Below are 22,696 nucleotides of genomic sequence, written 5' to 3'. Positions count from 1 at the left end.
TTGTGTTTTTTGTAGTAGAAAAGCTATCATTTTTCTATTCGGATTTTGTGTTTTTTGTGTGATTTTGGGTCCAGTATGTTGATACAGAACATCAAAGTGAAAAACTAATTGTCTGGTCATATAGGTGATGTTGTGCTGAAAAAAAAAAAAACCAAACATTGGTATGGTAAACATTTTTTTATGTGGCAAAATTTTAAAAAAATAAAAGCACTCAAAAACGGCAAAAATAGCCCAAGACTCCGAAGAGTTAATACACATTATTGACGTCGTTGTCCTGAGTCTCTGTTCCCTAACAATATTTGCTATTATGAGATTTTGATTACCGCACTTCTAATGATTAAACGAATAGAGAAAAAATAAGAAACAAGTCATTTTCTCTTTTTATGTGTGTTCAGAAACAATAAAACAGTGCTTTCTATTTTTTCTGCTTTCAATAGTAAAATGAAAAAAAAACATGAAGGCATCGTAATTCGAGTTTTGTTTTTCAATTTAGAATCAAATATCGGTGGAGGGATTTGAGGCACAGGCTGTGTGTTCAGACTAGAGTCACTAGATGGCCTCGTTCCTCTGAACACAGTGAACCTGCATGTGTGGAATATGCTGGAAAGTGTGTGTCGTGTCTCTATAGCCATGTTCTCCTGTTAGCATAAATGTTACTGTGGAGAGAGTCTGTCCAGCTCAATATTGCAGATTGTAAATCAATCTATTATTTAACAGACCAGCAAAAAAAAAAAGAAAGATCATGCGGCCCACAGCACTGGCATTGAATTACAGCACACAGTATGAGTGTGCCTTTGTTTTGTGGGTCATGTATGCAGACAAATCACACACACACACACACACACACACACACACACACACACACACACACACACACACACACACACACACACACACACACACACACTGCATGTTTGAGTGTGCACTGGTATGTTATTTGCAGACAGTGTGTGTACTGTGAGGGAACGCCAGGCCTCTCCGTCTGACACACACACACACACACACACACACACACACACACACACACCTGCTCTAGTGGACGTGATGATAACAGCGAGACATTGCCGATCTTCATCTGCAGGACACCTGATGCATTTCTGTACAGATATAATGCATAATGTTATAAACTTACACATGAACTCTATTAGTTTTAGTTTCTGTACAGATCAAAGTTACAGCATTACAGTTACTCCGAAGACCAATATACACGTATAGCCATACACGTTTTACACTATACAAGTGAAAGAACAATGCATTATCTGTAACACACAATGATAAAACAGTATGCAGGGGAAGCAAGTATGTGCATGGCAGTGACAGTGAACAGGGATTAAATATGTAGATGCTTCTAGAGAATAAGAAGAGTTCCGGATTCAGCCAATCGCAGGGCTCAGAGTGGGTCACGTGCGCACTCTCCGCCCGCAGCGCGTGCAGGAGTATCTATAGTAACAGTAACAGTAACAGTCTTCAGTTCAGTTTCATCCGGCAACATGTTCAACAGACTCCAGTTTGAAGAAGACCCTTTCTTTTCGTAAGTCTTATCGACTTTTATATTCAATATCTGGCTTTCTTTATTTAGAAATGTGAAAATATAACATAATTGTTTTAGGCCTATTTTTTGAATAATTTCGAAATCAGCAAATTATGAGCTATTATTTGTAAATTAGGTTCAGTGAGTCATAATTCAAAATCTCATAATTCAAAATATATCGTTTTAATTTCATTAGTAGTGCTAGGTTTACTAAGCGCTTTTATGGTTTAAAAGATGCTCTGTCTGCTGACTGATATAGTTTACACTGTTTGCTCGGTGAATTTGCTCTTTAATAGTGCTATATTTTTCACCCGGTGTCTTTCAATCAGCCCTATGCGCTTAAAGGGATAGTTCACCCAAAAATAATTTACTCAGCCTCATGTGCTTCCAAACCTGTAAGAGTTTCTTCCTTCTGCTGAACACAGAACAACATACTGTGAAGAATGCTGTTAACCAAAAGCCATTGACTTTTGTTTGATTACCAACCTTTTTACTGTAGTTTCTATGGTAATAACTTGTGCATAATTAAGTTACATGCAACTAACCCTAAACCAAACAATTAATAATACTCAGTAATTGTATATTTACACCTTAAAATAAAGTCTAACCAACACCTTTTACTGTGCCCTTTCATAGGCCTACATGAGTAAATTTGTTAGTTTGATCTCAGACCTGTCCGAGGTCTTGGTTGTGAAATCACTGTACAGACATGTAGAGATGGCCAGTGTGCGTTATGCCATTATGCTGTAAATAGAAAGTGTTATGATGTTTCTTGTCTCTCTTCTTTCCGTTCTAAAATAGCTCCACAAGGCAGGCACTTCGGTCCTCAATGCATGCGACGCACTGTGACTGTTAACACAGATGCTTTTGAATTCTAACATTAAAGTCTAGAAGTATTGTCATAAACTACATTGGCCCAACAGTTTGGGAAATTATAAGCATGGCACAGTCTGAATGGACCACTCGTTTATCCTCACTGCAAGTAAAGCTGTGTTTAAAGGGGTCATATGATGGTTCTTAAAAGCACATTATTTTGTGTATTTGGTGTAATGCAATGTGTTTATGCGGTTTTAGGTTTAAAACAAGTTATTTTACACATACTATACATTATTGTTGCTCTATGCCCTGCCTTTCTGAAAACACTTTGAAACAAGTAAAGTTGTATTTCATTGGGGACATCAGCTAATTACTGATTATAATGACTTATACCATGGTCTGGGTGAATACTCGATTCTGATTGGCCATTAAAAAGTGATAGAGGACACCTAGTAAAGGAGTTCTGGTGAATCTGACTGTTTACCGTTCGAAATTAATAAATGCATTCACATACAAAAAAAATATAGTTTTGGCGGACCACCTCCGGTGCTACTCCAGCACAGCCCTACACACACTGACGTAGAGATGTGGGGTGTGTTCGAAACGAAGAGAAGTGTTTTATGAAGGCGTTGGCTGAGCCTTAACGTTACAAAGAATATCTCTTTGGGTTTGAGACTTCGAGCTTTGTAACTCTCATCATATGACCCCTTTAATGTAGTCTGAGTGTCTTTCTTGTGTAGTTTGGTTCATGGTTTTTGAGATTGAGAGCACGTCACACTTGTCACACACAGCTTGTCCATGTTGACATCAGTGGCCGTTGCATAAACCAGTTAAACTAGTCTTAGAAGTTAGTCATCTAAATGTTTTCTTCAAGACCGGAACTACATTTTAGTACTAAATTCAGTTACATAAAAGGGTTGATTGGTCTAATTTGAATTGGAAAAGTAAGACTGATTACCTCTTGCCTAAGCTAGTTGTTCAAGCTAGTTCTTCAGACACAATCTTAAAGTCACCCTGTAGTAAATAAACGTAAGCCTTAATCTTTGATCACCAAAATGACATATTTAAACATTTTTTCCTTGAAAAAAATAGCTTGAATGTAACTCTGTGCCTCATTTAGTATGCGTGGTTCTATGAATATGCAAATGAGCCCCGCCTCCACTCACTCACTCACTCAGAGATCCACTCGTCGACGATCACACGTTGATCTGATTGGTTACAAGGTAGTTTGTGACGTCAGAAACACCAGCGATTTCAAACCGTGTTTTTGGTTCACTGCAGTTTTAAGGAGAAAATACTCAGCAATGCTGTCGACTTATGAATTTACACATTCTTTGTGTTAAAGCATATTAAAAACACCACATAGACACATAAACAACATTAAAAACTGGATTTTCACCACAGTGGGACTTTAACAGAGAAGTTTATGCAACTGGCCCCTGTTGTCACGACCCACCAGTTGAGATTCACTGTGAAAGAGCAAGCTTACAAGCATGGTTTATTCCTCTTATCTTCTGTGTGATGTCCTTCTCCAGCGACCCGTTCCAGGTGCATCACGAGCGCATGCGGCAGATGATGAGGGGCTTCCCTGACCCCTTCGGCCAGGGTTTCATGCCCAGCATCACAGACAGGGGCGCGGGTCAACCCAACACCAGCCCAAACACTCGCACTGACCGCGTGAGTTAACTTACTCTCCCTTCTTCAGCCTGTGGTGTTCTCCACTACTGTTGATCCCATTAACCCCAGAATGGCTTTTAGATTTGGCTAGTAAAGTTGGGAGTTTCCCCAGTCTAGATGCTATATATATAGATGTATATTACAGACCTAAATGGACAACTTAAAAAGGGTTTTGTTCTTTTGGTTAAAACTTTATTTTTTCATGGTAAAGATGACCTTCGCATGGAATTGCCCCAATCTACCTGCCACGTTGGCGGGTAGCCAATGAGAATTGAGTGATTCATTAGTTGTTGTTTTTTTGCGTCTGTCCGATAACATCAACAATTTTCATTCAAGCAGCTGATTTCTGTGAATGCATGTAAAACTAAATGTATATTGCAGCACAGGGTGAAGTCAGTATTTACATTAACGACGATTTGAGACAAATAAATGTACATCTAATGTAAAACTATGTAAACGGCGCTCTGTGGTGCGGCAGGATTTTGAACAAGGTCCTGAGCTGTTGCTGGGCGCCGCGGACAGAAGCCGAATGGCGCCGCTGGTGTGTGTACACTGATAGAAAGTAATGTGTTCGAATTTTAAAGACGTGGTTCTGCCCGACGCGGCGCCGCGCATCCAGTGTGCGACCCCCTTAAAGGGTAGTTCGGCGTTTTACAAGTAAAGCCCTGTTTTAAGATCGTTTCTGATGAAATCGAACGGTTAAGATTAAAATTTGGACACTTGCTGCTGTCCCGAGAATTTTAGGTTTTTGTGTTAGCACCCCCCCACCCCCCTTTAGTTTACAAAGACGTGAAATTCACAGAGTGGTCTGGGGTGTTCACTGATATGCTCGCGCAAAAATCGCTGCAGAAGAAGCTTTCCAACAGGTTTTATCGTAGTTTTTGGAAGAATGTCCGGTTGTGAGGCGTTGGAAAAATATTGCTAACACAAAAACCTAAAGTTCTCGGGACAGCAGCAAGTGTCCAAATTTTAATCCTAACCGTTCGATTTAATCAGAAACGATCTTAAAACAGGGCTTTACTTGTAAAACGCCGAACTTACCCTTTAAGAGTTATTATTACTTATAATGATTTCGTTAATAACTTGACAGCACTTAAATGTGTATTCTTACAAGTCAAAGAACAATGTTTGTGTGATTTCTATTTTTCCCCTTTATGAGGCAAAAAAAAAAAATGAGGCTTTTTGAGGCTGGTGGTCAAAAAAGAAAAAGTAGCAGCACACTCTCCTCAACCACACACAAGATCTGAGGAATGTCCGTAGTAAAAAAACAAACAACAACAGTGATGCAGGATGAGTTACACCACACTTTCTCAAGTTGCTCAAGCTTAGCGGATTGTTCAGATCACTAACTGTGAGCAATAGCACTATTAATGCATTATTACTAGCCAAAGAAACTTCCTTCTTTATAAAGGAGTGTATTCTAGCACTAACCTTTAACTAAACGCTGCTTAAAGTTGCTGTGTTGCTGTATGCTAACAGCCTACCCGCGGTGGACAGCGTGTCACACACCAGCTGGCCACTTTGGCAGCTCAGATCGCTAAACTTAGTCCCCGAGTCCATCTGTAATTCCCCACCTCCCTCTGCTCAGTATATTTATCCCGGGTAATTACCTTCATCTGATGCCAGCCTCTTCACGGCCCGTGTAAACGCCAGCGAGAGGCTGTAAAGATAGCATGCTCACCCATGGGTCAGGGCTTTAGATGAGGTTTGGGTTGTTTTGGGGTTAGGGATGGATGGCACATCAGCATGAAATCTGGTCCACTTTGCAGCTTATTTTGGCCAAGAACTGCCATTTTGAGAAACACACAGCCTCTGACTGGCTAACACACAGTACCTTCGTACAGTGACCAATCAGAGTTGGTTTGTTACGTGTCGTTTAGGGGTGTAAAATTTGGGTTGCAATAGACGCCACAATATAGAGCAACAGCAGGATTCTGGAAGTGGAAATTACATATATTTCCTCCAGTTAAAAATGATTGTTAACGATAATATATAAACTTTTGAGACACAGACCTGCAATGGTTCTGAGGTGGTAAAAAAAGCAATAGACAGAACATTTTGAGCCAATCACATGAGCTGTAAATGTCATGTGACTAATGACTTCTCAATTTTCTCGGATTTTTTGCCAAAATGTGTGTACACTGACTTTCTGTTCATCCATAAGTATTGATTATTTATTAGAAAACATAGCCGACTATACACTTCTGCTTGTGGGATATCAGTCAACTAAACACATTTATCAGTCTAACGTGGAAACGAGCGCAGAAATCATTTTACGACAGGGTTCACGTGTGATTCATGAAACATTCATATGCTGCCAATCTCAAATTAATATCAGCACTAGTAGTAGTACCATTTCGTTGGTACATTAGCCAAATTTTTTGTTTATAAAAGTATACTTTTAAGTGTAACAGTAGTAAACGTTTAACTATACAAGTAGTTTACGTCTCATTTTTTCTTTATCATTGCAGCTATACTATAATTGAAATTATTGGTATACTTTTAGTTCACTAGTTATATGCTTCTAGCCCATTTTATGTTTATGAAAGTACACTTTGATGCATGCTCTTAGTAAACTACTAGTTTAATAGTTTAATATTTTTATTCAAACATCCATGCAATCCAAATGTCTTATTTTTTTTAGAACATTGCAGTATTTATTATAAATGATTTATGGGTGCGCATCATTATTGTGTTAATAATCTTGAATCAGAAAATCTTCCTCTTGCAGCATCTCTTCACTTCTCTGATGATGAGGGCGGGGCTATAACCTGTCAATCACATGAGATCCACCAATAGCAAACCACAACCATCCAGTCAATTCCCCACAAACAAAATCAAGCCCCGCCCACATTTGTTTTTGTTCAGAACTATTATTCTGGAACAAGACTGTTATTAATTTTTACGTTAATTAAAAATATTCATTCATAAGTCAGTAACATTGATGGACAACATTTAGTAAATTCATTAACAGCCGTCCCTTCATTTTCCAAACTGTAGGATTGTGGAAATTCAATAACTTTTCATTAAAAATACATACAACTTATATAATACTAATTAACTTCCTATAGTACTGTACACTATGTGTGATAGCAGTGTTGCCGTATCTAATTCTGTGCTTTGCAGAGTAAGAGAGAATGTGGACCGATGACTGGAAGATGAGTGTGATCTGTTCATTAACTTTTTAAGTATACTTGCAAAAGACACAACATGTGAACGGCCTCTTAGTCAGTGGCTAGATCAGCGTAGCAGTCAATAAATAGGACATGTATGGGACAAATTTATTAGGCACAATATAAGAGACTGATACGGGGGACAGATGGCAGACCTAGGCACAGCGCTCTGTGTTGGGCACTGGGAGAATATTTAAGCTTAATGACTACTGGCAGTACAAATCAGCACAGACGCAAACAGAACGGTGTGCTCGAGTAGTTCTTATAGTTTACTAAACTAGTTTGCTGTTACCTAGAGTGGTTTGCTAAAAGTGAACAATGGCGGGCTATGACTTTTCCTTTTTGGTTGCTTACTTCACATGGTGGTCATTATTTGATCCTATAAAATACTTCTACACATTTGGCAACGTTTTGAACCAGCCTATGAGTCACATGTGCAGTTAAGTAACAGATGTGTCCATTAAGTAACCTGAGAAACAGTGTTTAGGTCACGTCCGAAGCGTTGCGGATGTTCTGATTATTCCCAGAACTGCATCCTCTTCCAAGAGCTCTCTTGTGTGGGTCATTTGGTAAATCAAAAGTGTTTTTCCCAGTGCATCTGTTGAATAATCCTTCTGCCCAGATGAGACACAAGACCTGCAATATGAGCCCCTCTGCTGTGATAGCATGTAGCATAAATGGGTCATGACCTCAGGGTTGTGTCTTCTAAACACAGCTGACCTAAAATAGCGTACATGACCTGTCCTCCAGCAGATTGTGAAGCACTTAAAAATACTCTCCAACGGCGAGCAGATAGTGGTGTCGTCCTCTCCAGAGGCATTAATAGCTTGAGGAGTGGTGATGGTTTTAAATCGACTCGACCGTAAGAAGAACTTAGGCAATGCTGGCCCAAACCGTTCAGAGAAACACGAGCTGCTTCTCCATTATTAGATGCGATAACCAGAGGTGACAGCTTCCAATTTTGGGACTTATTCTGAGCTCTCAGCACCATGAGTTACAGAAACATTAAAACAAATTTTCACACACATTCCATATAGATGCCATAAACGATTGACTCTCATGAAAACTGTCAAAAAATGTCCAGGATATGTTTCACCCCAAAATAAAAAAAATTAAAAATTATAAATATTTTGTTAATTTTTTCCCACTTGATAATTAAGAATTCACCTTCCCCAATTGAAATTGATACAATGGTAGAATCAATGTATCTAGTAAAAACATAGTAAAAATTTAGTCACAACATGAATTTAGTTACAACCTTTATGAAAAAGAAATACACTTTAGCATACTTTTTAAAAGAGTACCTATTATGAATATACTTTTTAAAAGTGATAACTGAAAGTAATGTTTTTGGACAATTGCTTGCATGTTATTTTCAATTAAAATGGTAATAGTTATATGCCTCAAAAAGAGTAAAGTAAATTCATATTATAAGGAAATCTTGGCTAATGATTCATTAAATCAGATGCTGGAAGTTGAAATACATGGCTTCGACCCATTGTGGTAATTAACTCATTATTTAAGTTAATACTAGGGATAGGGAATTAATCCATAATGACAATTGATAAATTAATTAATCTATTAATCAGATAAGACTCTTTATTGAGTGCTGCTGCGGTAATCATTAATGAATTGTTTAATTTTTTCATGAGTCATATTGTAACATTTATCCACAGAAGGCAAACTGAAGTTGAGAACCCATGTGCAGTTGGATTAGATTTGGATTAGGCAGTTTTAGATTTATAAAAAAATTAGATAAAAAAAAACAAGAGCAAACTTAAACTTGACCATAAGAGCTTGACATAAATGATGTTTTATTAACAAAGTTTCGGAGGAACACGTTAAAATGATCTATCTAATCACATCATTCCAACCAGCAGTCAGCAATCAGTAATCAACATGTCTACCCAATCAGCATGAGTGGAGGCCTATATATACACAGTCGACCCATATATGTTCCTTGACAGTGTTCATCATCCCTCCACCAGCCTGTCTCCTTACACTCACCTGGTCACTTTCCTGACCAGGAATACGGGGGGAGTACTCTGGGTTCGGACCAAAATACCGAGCTCGGAGCCCTCTCCTCAGACAGCACGCCAAATACGCATACTACTTTATCTGATTATTTGTAAGTGTAAACTCGCGAAACAGGCTTGATTTAACTCACCAACATCAGGTTACATCGACAAAGCTAGACAAGAGACGGGATGAGGTTCTGATGTGGCGGCCATTACATGACGAGACTGGCGTGGCGGCCATTGCGTAAAGAGAGTCTGGCATGGCAGACATGACGTAAAGAGAGACTGACATCGCGGCCATTACGTAAAGAGAGTCTGGCGTGTGGCTATTATGTGACGAGAGTCTGGCGTGGCAGACATGATGTAAAGAGAGACTGACGTGGCGGTCATTACGTTAAGAGAGTCTGGCGTGGCAGCCATTACGTGATGAGACTGACGTGGCTGCCATTACGTAAAGAGAGTCTGGCGTGGCGGCCATTACGTGACGAGAGTCTGTCGTGGCAGACATGACTTTAAGAGAGTCTGGTGTGGCAGACATGACGTAAAGAGAGTCTGGTGTGGCAGACATGACGTAAAGAGAGTCTGGTGTGGCAGACATGACGTAAAGAGAGTCTGGCGTGGCAGAAATGACGTAAAGAGAGTGTGGCGAGGCAGCCATTACGTGACGAGACTGATGTGGCGGCCATTACGTAAAGAGAGTCTGGCGTGGCACACATGACGTAAAGAGAGTGTGGCGAGGCAGCCATTACATGACGACACTGATGTGGCGGCCATTACGTAAAGAGAGTCTGGCGTGGCAGACATGACGTAAAGAGAGTCTGGTGTGGCAGACATGACGTAAAGAGAGTCTGGTGTGGCAGACATGACGTAAAGAGAGTCTGGCATGGCAGAAATGACGTAAAGAGAGTCTGGCGTGGCGGCCATTACGTGACGAGAGTCTGGCGTGGCAGACATGACGTAAAGAGAGTGTGGCGTGGCAGAAATGACGTAAAGAGAGTCTGGCGTGGCGGCCATTACGTGACGAGAATCTGGCGTGGCAGACATGACGTAAAGAGAGTCTGGCGTGGCAGCCATTACGTGACGAGACTGATGTGGCGGCCATTACGTAAAGAGAGTGTGGCGTGACAAACATGACATAAAGAGAGTGTGGCGTGGCAGACATGACGTAAAGAGAGTTTGGCGTGTCAGACATGACGTAAAGAGAGTTTGGCGTGGCAGACATGACGTAAAGAGAGTTTGGCGTGGCAGACATGACATAAAGAGAGTGTGGCGTGGCAGACATGACGTAAAGAGAGTTTGGCGTGGCAGACATGACGTAAAGAGAGTGTGGCGTGGCAGACATGACGTAAAGAGAGTGTGGCGTGGCAGACATGACGTAAAGAGAGTCTGGCGTGGCAGAAATGACGTAAAGAGAGTCTGGCGTGGCAGAAATGACGTAAAGAGAGTCTGGCGTGGCAGACATGACGTAAAGAGAGTCTGGCGTGGCAGACATGACGTAAAGAGAGTCTGGCGTGGCAGACATGACGTAAAGAGAGTGTGGCAAGGCAGCCATTACGTGACGAGACTGATGTGGCGGCCATTACGTAAAGAGAGTCTGGCGTGGCAGACATGACGTAAAGAGAGTGTGGCGAGGCAGCCATTACGTGACGAGACTGATGTGGCGGCCATTACGTAAAGAGAGTCTGGTGTGGCAGACATGACGTAAAGAGAGTGTGGCGTGGCAGACATGACGTAAAGAGAGTCTGGCGTGGCAGAAATGACGTAAAGAGAGTGTGGCGTGGCAGAAATGACGTAAAGAGAGTGTGGCGTGGCAGAAATGACGTAAAGAGAGTCTGGCGTGGCAGAAATGACGTAAAGAGAGTGTGGTGTGGCAGACATGACGTAAAGACTGTCTGGCGTGGCAGAAATGACGTAAAGAGAGTCTGGCGTGGCAGAAATGACGTAAAGAGAGTCTGGCGTGGCAGCCATTACGTGACGCGACTGATGTGGCGGCCATTACTTAAAGAGAGTGTGGCGTGACAGACATGACATAAAGAGAGTGTGGCGTGGCAGACATGACGTAAAGAGAGTGTGGCGTGGCAGACATGACGTAAAGAGAGTCTGGCGTGGCAGACATGACGTAAAGAGAGTCTGGCGTGGCAGACATGACGTAAAGAGAGTCTGGCGTGGCAGCCATTACGTGACGCGACTGATGTGGCGGCCATTACGTAAAGAGAGTGTGGCGTGACAGACATGACATAAAGAGAGTGTGGCGTGGCAGACATGACGTAAAGAGAGTGTGGGTGTGGCAGACATGACGTAAAGAGAGTTTGGCGTGGCAGACATGACGTAAAGAGAGTGTGGCGTGGCAGACATGACGTAAAGAGAGTGTGGCGTGGCAGACATGACGTAAAGAGAGTGGCGTGGCAGAAATGACGTAAAGAGAGTGTGGCGTGTCAGACATGACGTAAAGCGAGTCTGGCGTGGCAGAAATGACGTAAAGAGAGTCTGGCGTGGCAGACATGACGTAAAGAGAGTCTGGCGTGGCAGACATGACGTAAAGAGAGTGTGGCGAGGCAGCCATTACGTGACGAGACTGATGTGGCGGCCATTACGTAAAGAGAGTCTGGCGTGGCAGACATGACGTAAAGAGAGTGTGGCGAGGCAGCCATTACGTGACGAGACTGATGTGGCGGCCATTACGTAAAGAGAGTCTGGTGTGGCAGACATGACGTAAAGAGAGTCTGGTGTGGCAGACATGACGTAAAGAGAGTCTGGCGTGGCAGAAATGACGTAAAGAGAGTCTGGCGTGGCGGCCATTACGTGACGAGAGTCTGGCGTGGCAGACATGACGTAAAGAGAGTGTGGCGTGGCAGAAATGACGTAAAGAGAGTCTGGCGTGGCGGCCATTACGTGACGCGACTGATGTGGCGGCCATTATGTAAAGAGAGTGTGGCGTGACAGATATGACATAAAGAGAGTGTGGCGTGGCAGACATGACGTAAAGAGAGTGTGGCGTGGCAGACATGAGGTAAAGAGAGTTTGGCGTGGCAGACATGACGTAAAGAGAGTCTGGCGTGGCAGCCATTACGTGACGCGACTGATGTGGCGGCCATTACGTAAAGAGAGTGTGGCGTGACAGACATGACATAAAGAGAGTGTGGCGTGGCAGACATGACGTAAAGAGAGTGTGGCGTGGCAGACATGACGTAAAGAGAGTCTGGCGTGGCAGACATGACGTAAAGAGAGTCTGGCGTGGCAGCCATTACGTGACGCGACTGATGTGGCGGCCATTACGTAAAGAGAGTGTGGCGTGACAGACATGACATAAAGAGAGTGTGGCGTGGCAGACATGACGTAAAGAGAGTGTGGCGTGGCAGACATGACGTAAAGAGAGTTTGGCGTGGCAGACATGACGTAAAGAGAGTGTGGCGTGGCAGACATGACGTAAAGAGAGTCTGGCGTGGCAGAAATGACGTAAAGAGAGTCTGGCGTGGCAGAAATGACGTAAAGAGAGTCTGGCGTGGCAGACATGACGTAAAGAGAGTCTGGCGTGGCAGAAATGACGTAAAGAGAGTGTGGCGTGGCAGACATGACGTAAAGAGAGTCTGGCATGGCAGAAATGACGTAAAGAGAGTGTGGTGTGGCAGAAATGACGTAAAGAGAGTGTGGCGTGGCAGAAATGACGTAAAGAGAGTCTGGCATGGCAGAAATGACGTAAAGAGAGTGTGGCGTGGCAGACATGACGTAAAGACTGTCTGGCGTGGCAGAAATGACGTAAAGAGAGTCTGGCGTGGCAGCCATTACGTGACTGATGTGGCGGCCATTACTTAAAGAGAGTGTGGCGTGACAGACATGACATAAAGAGAGTGTGGCGTGGCAGACATGACGTAAAGAGAGTGTGGCGTGGCAGACATGACGTAAAGAGAGTCTGGCGTGGCAGACATGACGTAAAGAGAGTCTGGCGTGGCAGCCATTACGTGACGCGACTGATGTGGCGGCCATTACGTAAAGAGAGTGTGGCGTGACAGACATGACATAAAGAGAGTGTGGCGTGGCAGACATGACGTAAAGAGAGTGTGGGTGTGGCAGACATGACGTAAAGAGAGTTTGGCGTGGCAGACATGACGTAAAGAGAGTGTGGCGTGGCAGACATGACGTAAAGAGAGTGTGGCGTGGCAGACATGACGTAAAGAGAGTGTGGCGTGGCAGACATGACGTAAAGAGAGTGTGGCGTGGCAGACATGACGTAAAGAGAGTCTGGCCTGGCAGAAATGACGTAAAGAGAGTGTGGCGTGGCAGACATGACGTAAAGACTGTCTGGCGTGGCAGAAATGACGTAAAGAGAGTCTGGCGTGGCAGAAATGACGTAAAGAGAGTCTGGCATGGCAGCCATTACGTGACGCGACTGATGTGGCGGCCATTACGTAAAGAGAGTGTGGCGTGACAGACATGACATAAAGAGAGTGTGGCGTGTCAGACATGACGTAAAGAGAGTGTGGCGTGGCAGACATGATGTAAAGAGAGTGTGGCGTGGCAGACATGACGTAAAGAGAGTCTGGCGTGGCAGACATGACGTAAAGAGAGTCTGGCGTGGCAGCCATTACGTGACGCGACTGATGTGGCGGCCATTACATAAAGAGAGTGTGGCGTGGCAGACATGACGTAAAGAGAGTGTGGCGTGGCAGACATGACGTAAAGAGAGTTTGGCGTGGCAGACATGACGTAAAGAGAGTTTGGCGTGGCAGACATGACGTAAAGAGAGTGTGGCGTGGCAGACATGACGTAAAGAGAGTGTGGCGTGGCAGACATGACGTAAAGAGAGTCTGGCGTGGCAGACATGACGTAAAGAGAGTGTGGCGTGGCAGACATGACGTAAAGAGAGTCTGGCGTGGCAGAAATGACGTAAAGAGAGTGTGGCGTGGCAGAAATGACGTAAAGAGAGTCTGGCGTGGCAGACATGACGTAAAGAGAGTGTGGCGTGGCAGAAATGACGTAAAGAGAGTCTGGCGTGGCAGAAATGACGTAAAGAGAGTGTGGCGTGGCAGACATGAATTAAAGACTGTCTGGCGTGGCAGAAATGACGTAAAGAGAGTCTGGCGTGGCAGAAATGACGTAAAGAGAGTCTGGCGTGGCAGCCATTACGTGACGCGACTGATGTGGCGGCCATTACGTAAAGAGAGTGTGGCGTGACAGACATGACATAAAGAGAGTGTGGCGTGTCAGACATGACGTAAAGAGAGTGTGGCGTGGCAGACATGATGTAAAGAGAGTGTGGCGTGGCAGACATGACGTAAAGAGAGTCTGCCGTGGCAGACATGACGTAAAGAGAGTCTGGCGTGGCAGACATGACGTAAAGAGAGTTTGGCGTGGCAGACATGACGTAAAGAGAGTTTGGCGTGGCAGACATGACGTAAAGAGAGTGTGGCGTGGCAGCCATTACGTGACGCGACTGATGTGGCGGCCATTACATAAAGAGAGTGTGGCGTGGCAGACATGACGTAAAGAGAGTGTGGCGTGGCAGACATGACGTAAAGAGAGTTTGGCGTGGCAGACATGACGTAAAGAGAGTTTGGCGTGGCAGACATGACGTAAAGAGAGTTTGGCGTGGCAGACATGACGTAAAGAGAGTCTGGCGTGGCAGCCATTACGTGACGCGACTGATGTGGCGGCCATTACATAAAGAGAGTGTGGCGTGGCAGACATGACGTAAAGAGAGTGTGGCGTGGCAGACATGACGTAAAGAGAGTTTGGCGTGGCAGACATGACGTAAAGAGAGTTTGGCGTGGCAGACATGACGTAAAGAGAGTGTGGCGTGGCAGACATGACGTAAAGAGAGTGTGGCGTGGCAGACATGACGTAAAGAGAGTCTGGCGTGGCAGAAATGACGTAAAGAGAGTGTGGCGTGGCAGAAATGACGTAAAGAGAGTCTGGCGTGGCAGACATGACGTAAAGACTGTCTGGCGTGTGGCCATTACATGACAAGACTGACGTGGCAGACATGACGTGCTTCAACAGGTGCTTCATAAGATTTGAATTGCTACTCTTAGATGTGGATAGGTTCTTTACACCTGCACATAATTGATAACTCACCACTACATTTTTGTCTTTAATTTCAACGAGCAAAAAGTAATGTCCATACTTCCAGGAGAGAAAGCTCATTCTATCCGCACTATTGGCCATGCTGTGGTTTAATACTCATTATTCGATTGGTGTATCATTGCACCACAATAAGGACCTGCGATGTTAGATCAGAAGCAGCTAAAGTAGGCCTATGTGTCCTCTTTTCTGCAAGCGTTCATTTTTCACAAAAGAGAGAGTAACGCGAGTAAAAAACTCATTTAAATTTCAGTAATTGTGTTACTGGATTAAAAAAAAAATGTAGTTACATGCTAAAAGTAGTGGAACTACAGTAACGCGTTACTCCCAACACTGCAAATAAGGATATATTTAAAAAAGCATCTTTTTCCCCACCATCCAATTTTTTCTTTATCTATCATATCAATATATCACATGACAGAAGATGTTGCTAATGTATTTCATGTCTGGTAGCACAACTTCATGCAACTTCACACAGGCCAGTGAACATCACAGCTTCACACAGTTAGCTTTTAGTGTAATATTTTAACTCTAAATACAAGTTATTATACAGAATAGTTTAAATAACAATTGTGATTTAAGGACAATGTTGGGAAATTAAGTGATAATACAAACTCAAATGGCAGTAATTGAATCTGTTCTTTGCTGTGTCACTAAATGTGTGTGATAAATGTCAACAGGAGCTGGATTTCTTTGGCAATCCTTTCTCTATGATAGACAGCATGAGGAACAGGATGGAGGCGATGCACAGAAACTTTGTAAGTCTGACCTCTCTGTTCTCATATTGTACCAGCATCTCTTCAATACTCTATGAACCACAGTGTCAGCGAGTTTATATGCACCTCCTGCCACCGATTCAACTTAATAAACTGAACACATGCAAGGTCGTGGAAACATGCTGCTCTTTTAAAATGGGTTTCTATAATGAGCTGATTTTCATAGTAACAGTAGGAATGGGAATTGTAGGCAATTCAGTTATTCTGAATCTTTAAAAATTCCATTACTTTTTAATAATAATTAGTCCTGACTATTAGGGATGATCCTCAAGCTGAATACCTTATTCGGAAAGGCACGGATAATGGCTTCAGAAACTAATTAGTTTGACCTTCCTATGGCTGACGGACTTAGAGTGGTTCATCATCCATCATAAACAAACTCCAAACTGCTCCGGGGGGTTAATAAAGGTCTTCTGAATCAAAACGATGAGTTTGTGTAAGAAAAATATTCATATTTAACACGTTAAAAAGTAAAATTCTAGCTTCCGGCCAAACGTGACGAGACTCTGGTGTGGCGGCAAGGTTTTTGGATCAATACTTAGGTATGTTTGTCTTTTTATTTGTAGTTGTGTTTTCTATCAAGTTCCAATTATAAGTTTTATGTTGTTTCTATGATGTAGATGAAGGGCAAAGCTTTGTCTCCGCTAGCCTGCTAACTAACATTACAGTTTTGATGTAGTATTAACTGTAGCTTTTGTAAGCTCTTGCTTTTGTAAGACTTTTCACCTACGCTTAGGAAAATTATCCATGATTTTGTGATTGATTACTCTATGTATTACCATAGTTTCTCGACAAATATCAAGATTAAATGGTGGATAACATTATCTAAAATGTATAAGAAAATGACAACAAAAACATCCCACTCAAAAAGGTCCTGTAAAATCCGTGCTTGCAAAGTCTGTGCATGAAATCCGTTCAGCACAATCCTTTAGTTAGTTAACATTGTCAGGGTCTGAATCTGGCTCGAAATGGTTTGAAATTGAAGCCATCCTTAATATTTACACCTGAGCAGATGAAACGGTTTCGTGAACACACTCTAAGCGCTGCCAATTACAACACACTGGGCCAGCTAACCAATCACAGCACTTTTGGTATTTCGAAAAGAGGGGCTTCATCGAAACAGGAACTAGGCCGCACGTTCAAGGCATACTGGGGAGAGAGGTTCTGTAATAATGCAAAATATGTGAAAAATAATGTTTATTGAACAATCAAGCATGAAAGCATATTTTAGTACACCCCAAAAACAAAATCAAGACTTCATAAAATGGCATAATATAGGATTCCTTTATAATTTATTCCTATAATTGTGTGTCTAATTGTATTCTGTATACGCTCTCAAGACTTTTACTCACTATGGCACGTGACATTAAAAAAGTGATTTATGATTTAAATTCGAATCTATTATTTTTTTATATCATATATTCTTAAAATTTCAAATAAAAATGTTATTTTGTTGTGCATATGTATCTTTCACTACACATACGAACACCTTACACTTATGAATCAGTCACACATGAATACTAGACTGAATTCAGTGTCCTGCAGTTATTGGTAGATAGTTTCTCAGATGTTTTTGTAACGGTTTCTTTCAGGAAAACATGGCGTCAGACTCCAACAGCCACTCGTTTTCCTCCTCCTCTGTCATGACGTACTCTAAAATGGGAAACGAGGCCCCAAAAGTGTTCCAGGCCTCATCTCAGACCCGCTGTGCTCCTGGAGGAGTGAGTCCTGCTCTCAATCACTCTCAAACATACAAACACACCTGTTGAGCAACATTAGGAAGTCATTTATGCTGTTTTCAGGTAAAGGAGACCAGAAAGAGTCTGAAGGACTCGGAGAGTGGACAAGAAAAGATGTCCATTGGCCATCACATTCAGGACAGAGGCCACGTCATCGAGAAGAAAGAGAACAGGAAAACCGGAGAGAAAGAACTCAACCAGGACTTCCAGAACATGGATGAAAGTAAGGACTGATTTAAAGAGACAAACAAGTGATGTTTCTGTGGTGAAGTAAACATGTCAAGACGGATAAGCAAGCAGTGAAAAACACTTTCAACGCATGTTCTTTTACTACTCTTAAGCAAATGCTCAGAAAATAAAATGTCAAGAAAAATATTTACTTTACTTATACTTGGCATAAATTATTTGAATCAATCCTTACACCTAAAAGGTATTATGCCAAAATGGCATTTCTAAGAAGTCAGATTTTCACCTTGCAGACAACTGACAAACAAGTCCAAATGGATATTTGTTTTCCTAAAGTCCTCCAGAAACAAGCTCCAGACAAACTGCCGTTTGGCCTGATTGGTTCAAAAACGACGTCACACCAGTCGATTGATTTAGCTGTGAAGTATATCAGGGCCATTAGCTCCTGCAGACACTGTTTCTGACGTCGGCCTTGTGTTTGGTGTCTTCAGCGGAGGCCCAGTCCTTCGATGAAGAATGGCAGCGTGAGGTGTCCCGATTCCATGTTTCTGCGCCCATGTCCCGCCTGGAAGCCCCGAGACATCGAGCCGTACACCGAGCAGCCATCACAGGACCACAGGACACACGCAGGTCAGTGACAGGGGCACGCATGACACACTTCTGATGCTGCTGCCATTTCAAATCAGATGAACTGTGGGTTTTTTATCTGGAGTCCATCTAAATACCATTGATTTTCGGTTTGAAAATCTGAAGCTGGGAGAAATCCTGATTCATTTTAAAGGGATAGTTCGCCCAAAAATGAAAATTAGCCCATGCTTTACTCACCCTCAAGCCATCCTAGGTGTATATGACTTTTTTTTTCTTTCAGACAAATACAATTGGAGTTATATTAAAAAATATACTTGCTCTTCCCAGCTTTATAATGGCAGTGAATGGTAACTGCGCATCTATCCATCATAACAGTGATCCATACGGCTCCAGGGGTTAATAAAGGCCTTCTGAAGCAATGAAAAATATCAATATTTATAACTTTATCAACTTTAATCACTGGCTTCAGACAACAGCCGTACTCGCGTTCACGAGAGAGACACACGTACAACTGTTGCCGGAAGCCAGTGATTATAGGTTTAATTATGGAATAAATTTCATTTTTAGGTGATAAAATTCCTTTAATCCTAGAAAAGTTCATAACAGTAATAAACAGAGTGACATAACTACTGAGTGTTTTTTAACACACAGAAGCCGACAGAGGTGATGCTGTTTTATCTGCAGTCTTGTTTTCTTTTTGACTTTCTCTTAGGATATCTTGATAACCGTAACAGTAATGTATGGCTTTTAGATAACTTACTAATATTAAATAACTAACCTTGCACGGTTAGCTAAAAGGATTTGTCCAAGAGTCCACATTGAATTCAAAATCTCATTTAAAGATTGAAAACAAACAAGTTTTAGGATAAAAAAAGTGTATGTTATAATGTTGGTTGTGTAAGACTCAGGAAGGGCGGGTGACTGTATCTCTGTCCTGAACTGCAGGATGGCAGAACGTTTGCCAGTAGTTAATGTTCCTTAAATAGCTGAACTCACCAGCTGGTACATGCACAGCCATATTACATGACACCATACTGTTAAAGGTCACATTTGAAAGAGAATCTAGGGTTGCACTGAAATGCGAATTTGTCCTGTTTAATATAAAAAAAAATCTTTACTATTTTGTGTTCACAGAAATGCCAAAGCAGCTGCAAAAAACCATCAAACCCATTACAACGAGCTCAACGTTAAAGGCTCCAGCGTGAAGAAGCACTAAAGCTCATTCAGAATAAAACAACTCGTGCTGCTTCTTACTGCAGTTTCCTCATGTCTGCCATTGACTTTCTGACGCCTGTTACACGCTACAAACTTGTGCTGCGCTCTATACACAGCAGTTATTTCTAGGTAACTCCAGTAGAGTTTTTGGTCCCACTTTATATTAAGTGGCTTTAAGTACTACGTACTTGCATTGAAAAATAAGTACAATGTACTTATTGTCTTCATGTTGTATTGTAAACACTTTAGCTGCTGTTGAAGTGTGATACGGGTAAGGTTAGGGTCAGGTGTGTGTGATACACGTAAGGTTAGGGTCAGGTGTGTGTGGTATGAGTCTGTTTAAGGGTGGGTTAAGGTGGAAGGGAAGGGTCAACAGTGTAATTACAAATGTAAATGCATACATTAATTACAGTTGTACTTACAATGTAAAAACAAGCATGTACACAATAAGTCCATTGTATCAAAATATTAACTTCAATGTTAGTACATAGTAGTTAAAGCCACTTAATATAAAGTGGGACCAAGTTTTTTTTTTATTTTAAATAATGACCATATGTTTTAAAATGGTTATCAGTAGTGCTGATTCATAAGCATTAGACCTGGTGTTTGTTTAATAATAATCCGCTGGTCAAGTCGTGACTTGTTGAATACTGTATCCTGGTCCCTTTCGTGGAAAGTCTGTTCAATCTGCTGCCATATTTGCAACTCCCCCGGGCAACAACACCAATTCATATCTACTTGAATTAGCCTGGGAAAACCCTGACGAACTTCCGGCAAATTTGAGATTTGCTCTGCAAGTCCGTCTGGCCAAGAGCCCATTCAAGCCCATTTTCAATTTTTCCAAATTGAGGCACCAATCACAAACTTTGAGGCGGGCATTACACGATGACGATAGCGCAGTGACGTTGGAGTAGATTTTGTACGGCATCTCCTTCATCGCTCTGATTGGTTTTAGGTCTATCCAATTCCGCCTTGAGGCATTTGAGGTATGTCCATTGGAAATGGGCTGTGAATGAACCTTCCCCAGACCCACTCTGTTACAACTGAATGGGAATACACTTGAATGGGAAAATCCTGAAATCTCAAAAACTGCTAGCCAAATTCACATTTGAATAACATTTCAAATCCGCAACAAATTTGTCCCCTGTGAACTGTCCCCTCTGGCCTCCCGGACAGCAATGTTTTCATCATTTGTAAAAGATGAACTACTGTCTGGACATCTGTGATCTCGGTATGGAGATGAAGGCTAGGATCATGATTTTTCAGGAGCACTACAGAACACCATGAGTGTATATTAGCAGCATTTGTTGTTTGCTTTTGAGATTTGAAGGTGCATTTGGACCCGGAAATGATGCAGTGTGATGTCAGACTTATATATATATATATATATATATATATATATAATAGCCAGGTTGCAGAACCAGAGTTGGGAGCCGGTGCTGTAATGCACTTATTGATGTTGTCAATGTGTTTATTCTGCATTAATTACCATAAACCCTCTAAAAAAACTTCCTCTGTAAACATTTAAAAAACTAAATTGCATTAAAGTAGACTTTTTATATAAATGTTTCTAATAGTGTTTTCTTCCTTGACTTGAAGCCAAACTTCACTTTTTCTTTTGAAGAGGTAAATATTTTGAGAACAAACATTGAGTACAAAAGACAATACTATCACAATAAATTTATATATGGCAATTAATTATTAGTTTCTGTTGTTTTTTATCCTGCTAGTTTAATTTGTCTCCTGATTTGATTCAGCAAGATGAATGATTTGAATACATCTGGGCCCATAAAATATCTCAGAATAGGCTTAGCTTTGACTTGAGTGTCAAAAAATTCTTAGTAAAAAGTAAGGCTTGTTTATGAGTAGGATATATTTATAAAGATGCCAAACAGCAAAGTCTAAGACAGTTAAAGCTGCTGTATGTTTTTTTCCCACTCTATTAAAGCATACAAATACTATAATATGATTGTATATATTGAGGAAACATGCTAAGTTCACATACTCGTTTCACTGAAAAACACTTTTTCAGCCAGTTATTTTACTTTGAAATGTGCGTTTCCAGGCTGGAATTTTTGTTTATGTTTTTGCATGTGTGATTCTGCACGTTGCCAATTTGCCCATTTTCATTGTCCATTGCGCTCGTTCCTGTTGCAAGCTCAAACTGGCGACCCGCGAGAGCGTCGAGTCTGAGGAGCAGGTGGCGGGAGAAACAACGATCTCCGATATTTTGAATTGGACTGGAGTACCTATTTCGACCACTAGTTGTCATTCTTGCATACTGCACCTTTAAGTGTTGAGATCTAAGGACTATAATGATGTCAACCCAAAAATGGCCGCTCTCAACCTCTAAATCAGCCAATAGTAAGCCTGGAAGAGTAACCACGGCAGAATGACACCAATCATTTCATGTAATTATAATAAAATAATTTAATTAAGACATTGAAACAATTAATATTTAAATATATTTTTTTAAATTGCTTTGTATTGTGTAAAATAATCACAAATAAGTATTGATGGTGTGGAATTGTTTTGTGTGTCTCCTCATTTACAGTTGGAGCAATGATGCGAACATGAGTTCCATCAATGGATCCAGCAACTCCAGGGAAGCTTGCAATTCATAAAAGCGGCTTGCTTTTGCCGCATGGTTTTGGCTGCTTGCTTTTGCCTAAAGTTTACTTGGGAAGTAAATGAACTGCCATACAGTAGTGGTCAAAAGTAATGTCCAGCCAAGGAAAATTGACATCTTGTTGCGTAGTTATGCTTTGAGTCAATTGTTTTATTTGTGATAATACAATGAAACATGGCAAATTGTGCAAACAAAATTTTTAGTGAGGCTTTAAAAGAAATAATGAACACATGCAAAGAGAGAACCAACCAAATATTAAATTCTTTTTAC

The 22,696-nt window shown here is 41.7% G+C and overlaps 1 protein-coding gene across 2 annotated transcripts; it reads left to right on the top strand.

Annotated features, from left to right (window-relative positions):
• Positions 1-1,450: 1,450 nt before the first annotated feature.
• Positions 1,451-21,362, top strand: mlf1 (myeloid leukemia factor 1). 2 transcript variants are annotated; one of them, XM_077197329.1, is made up of 7 exons: positions 1,451-1,531; positions 3,883-4,024; positions 15,974-16,051; positions 17,662-17,790; positions 17,872-18,031; positions 18,486-18,624; positions 19,717-21,362. In XM_077197329.1, exons 1-7 carry the CDS (start codon positions 1,491-1,493, stop codon positions 19,796-19,798), a joined length of 771 nt encoding a protein of 256 aa, XP_077053444.1. In that variant the 5' UTR covers positions 1,451-1,490; the 3' UTR covers positions 19,799-21,362. The 2 variants fall into 2 exon arrangements, with proteins under 2 accessions (XP_077053444.1, XP_077053445.1); XM_077197330.1 differs by lacking the exon at positions 15,974-16,051 and having other exon boundaries at positions 1,472-1,531; positions 19,717-19,840.
• The last annotated feature ends 1,334 nt before the right edge of the window (positions 21,363-22,696 follow it).

The sequence above is a fragment of the Siphateles boraxobius genome, unplaced genomic scaffold (assembly GCF_051911475.1).
Source record: "Siphateles boraxobius isolate OS27281-9 unplaced genomic scaffold, OSU_SipBor_1 39, whole genome shotgun sequence".
Classification (NCBI taxonomy): domain Eukaryota; kingdom Metazoa; phylum Chordata; class Actinopteri; order Cypriniformes; family Leuciscidae; genus Siphateles; species Siphateles boraxobius.
The sequence above is the reverse complement of the archived record's forward strand: the minus strand, read 5'-3'. Positions and strand labels throughout refer to the sequence as shown.

Excerpts from the sequence above, each read along its gene's own strand:
- mlf1 (XM_077197329.1), top strand. The coding sequence starts at position 1,491 with ATGTTCAACAGACTCCAGTTTGAAGAAGACCCTTTCTTTTC. Across the intron at positions 16,052-17,661 it reads AGGCGATGCACAGAAACTTT|GAAAACATGGCGTCAGACTC; the intron begins GTAAGTCTGACC and ends GGTTTCTTTCAG. Across the intron at positions 18,032-18,485 it reads CTTCCAGAACATGGATGAAA|CGGAGGCCCAGTCCTTCGAT; the intron begins GTAAGGACTGAT and ends TGGTGTCTTCAG.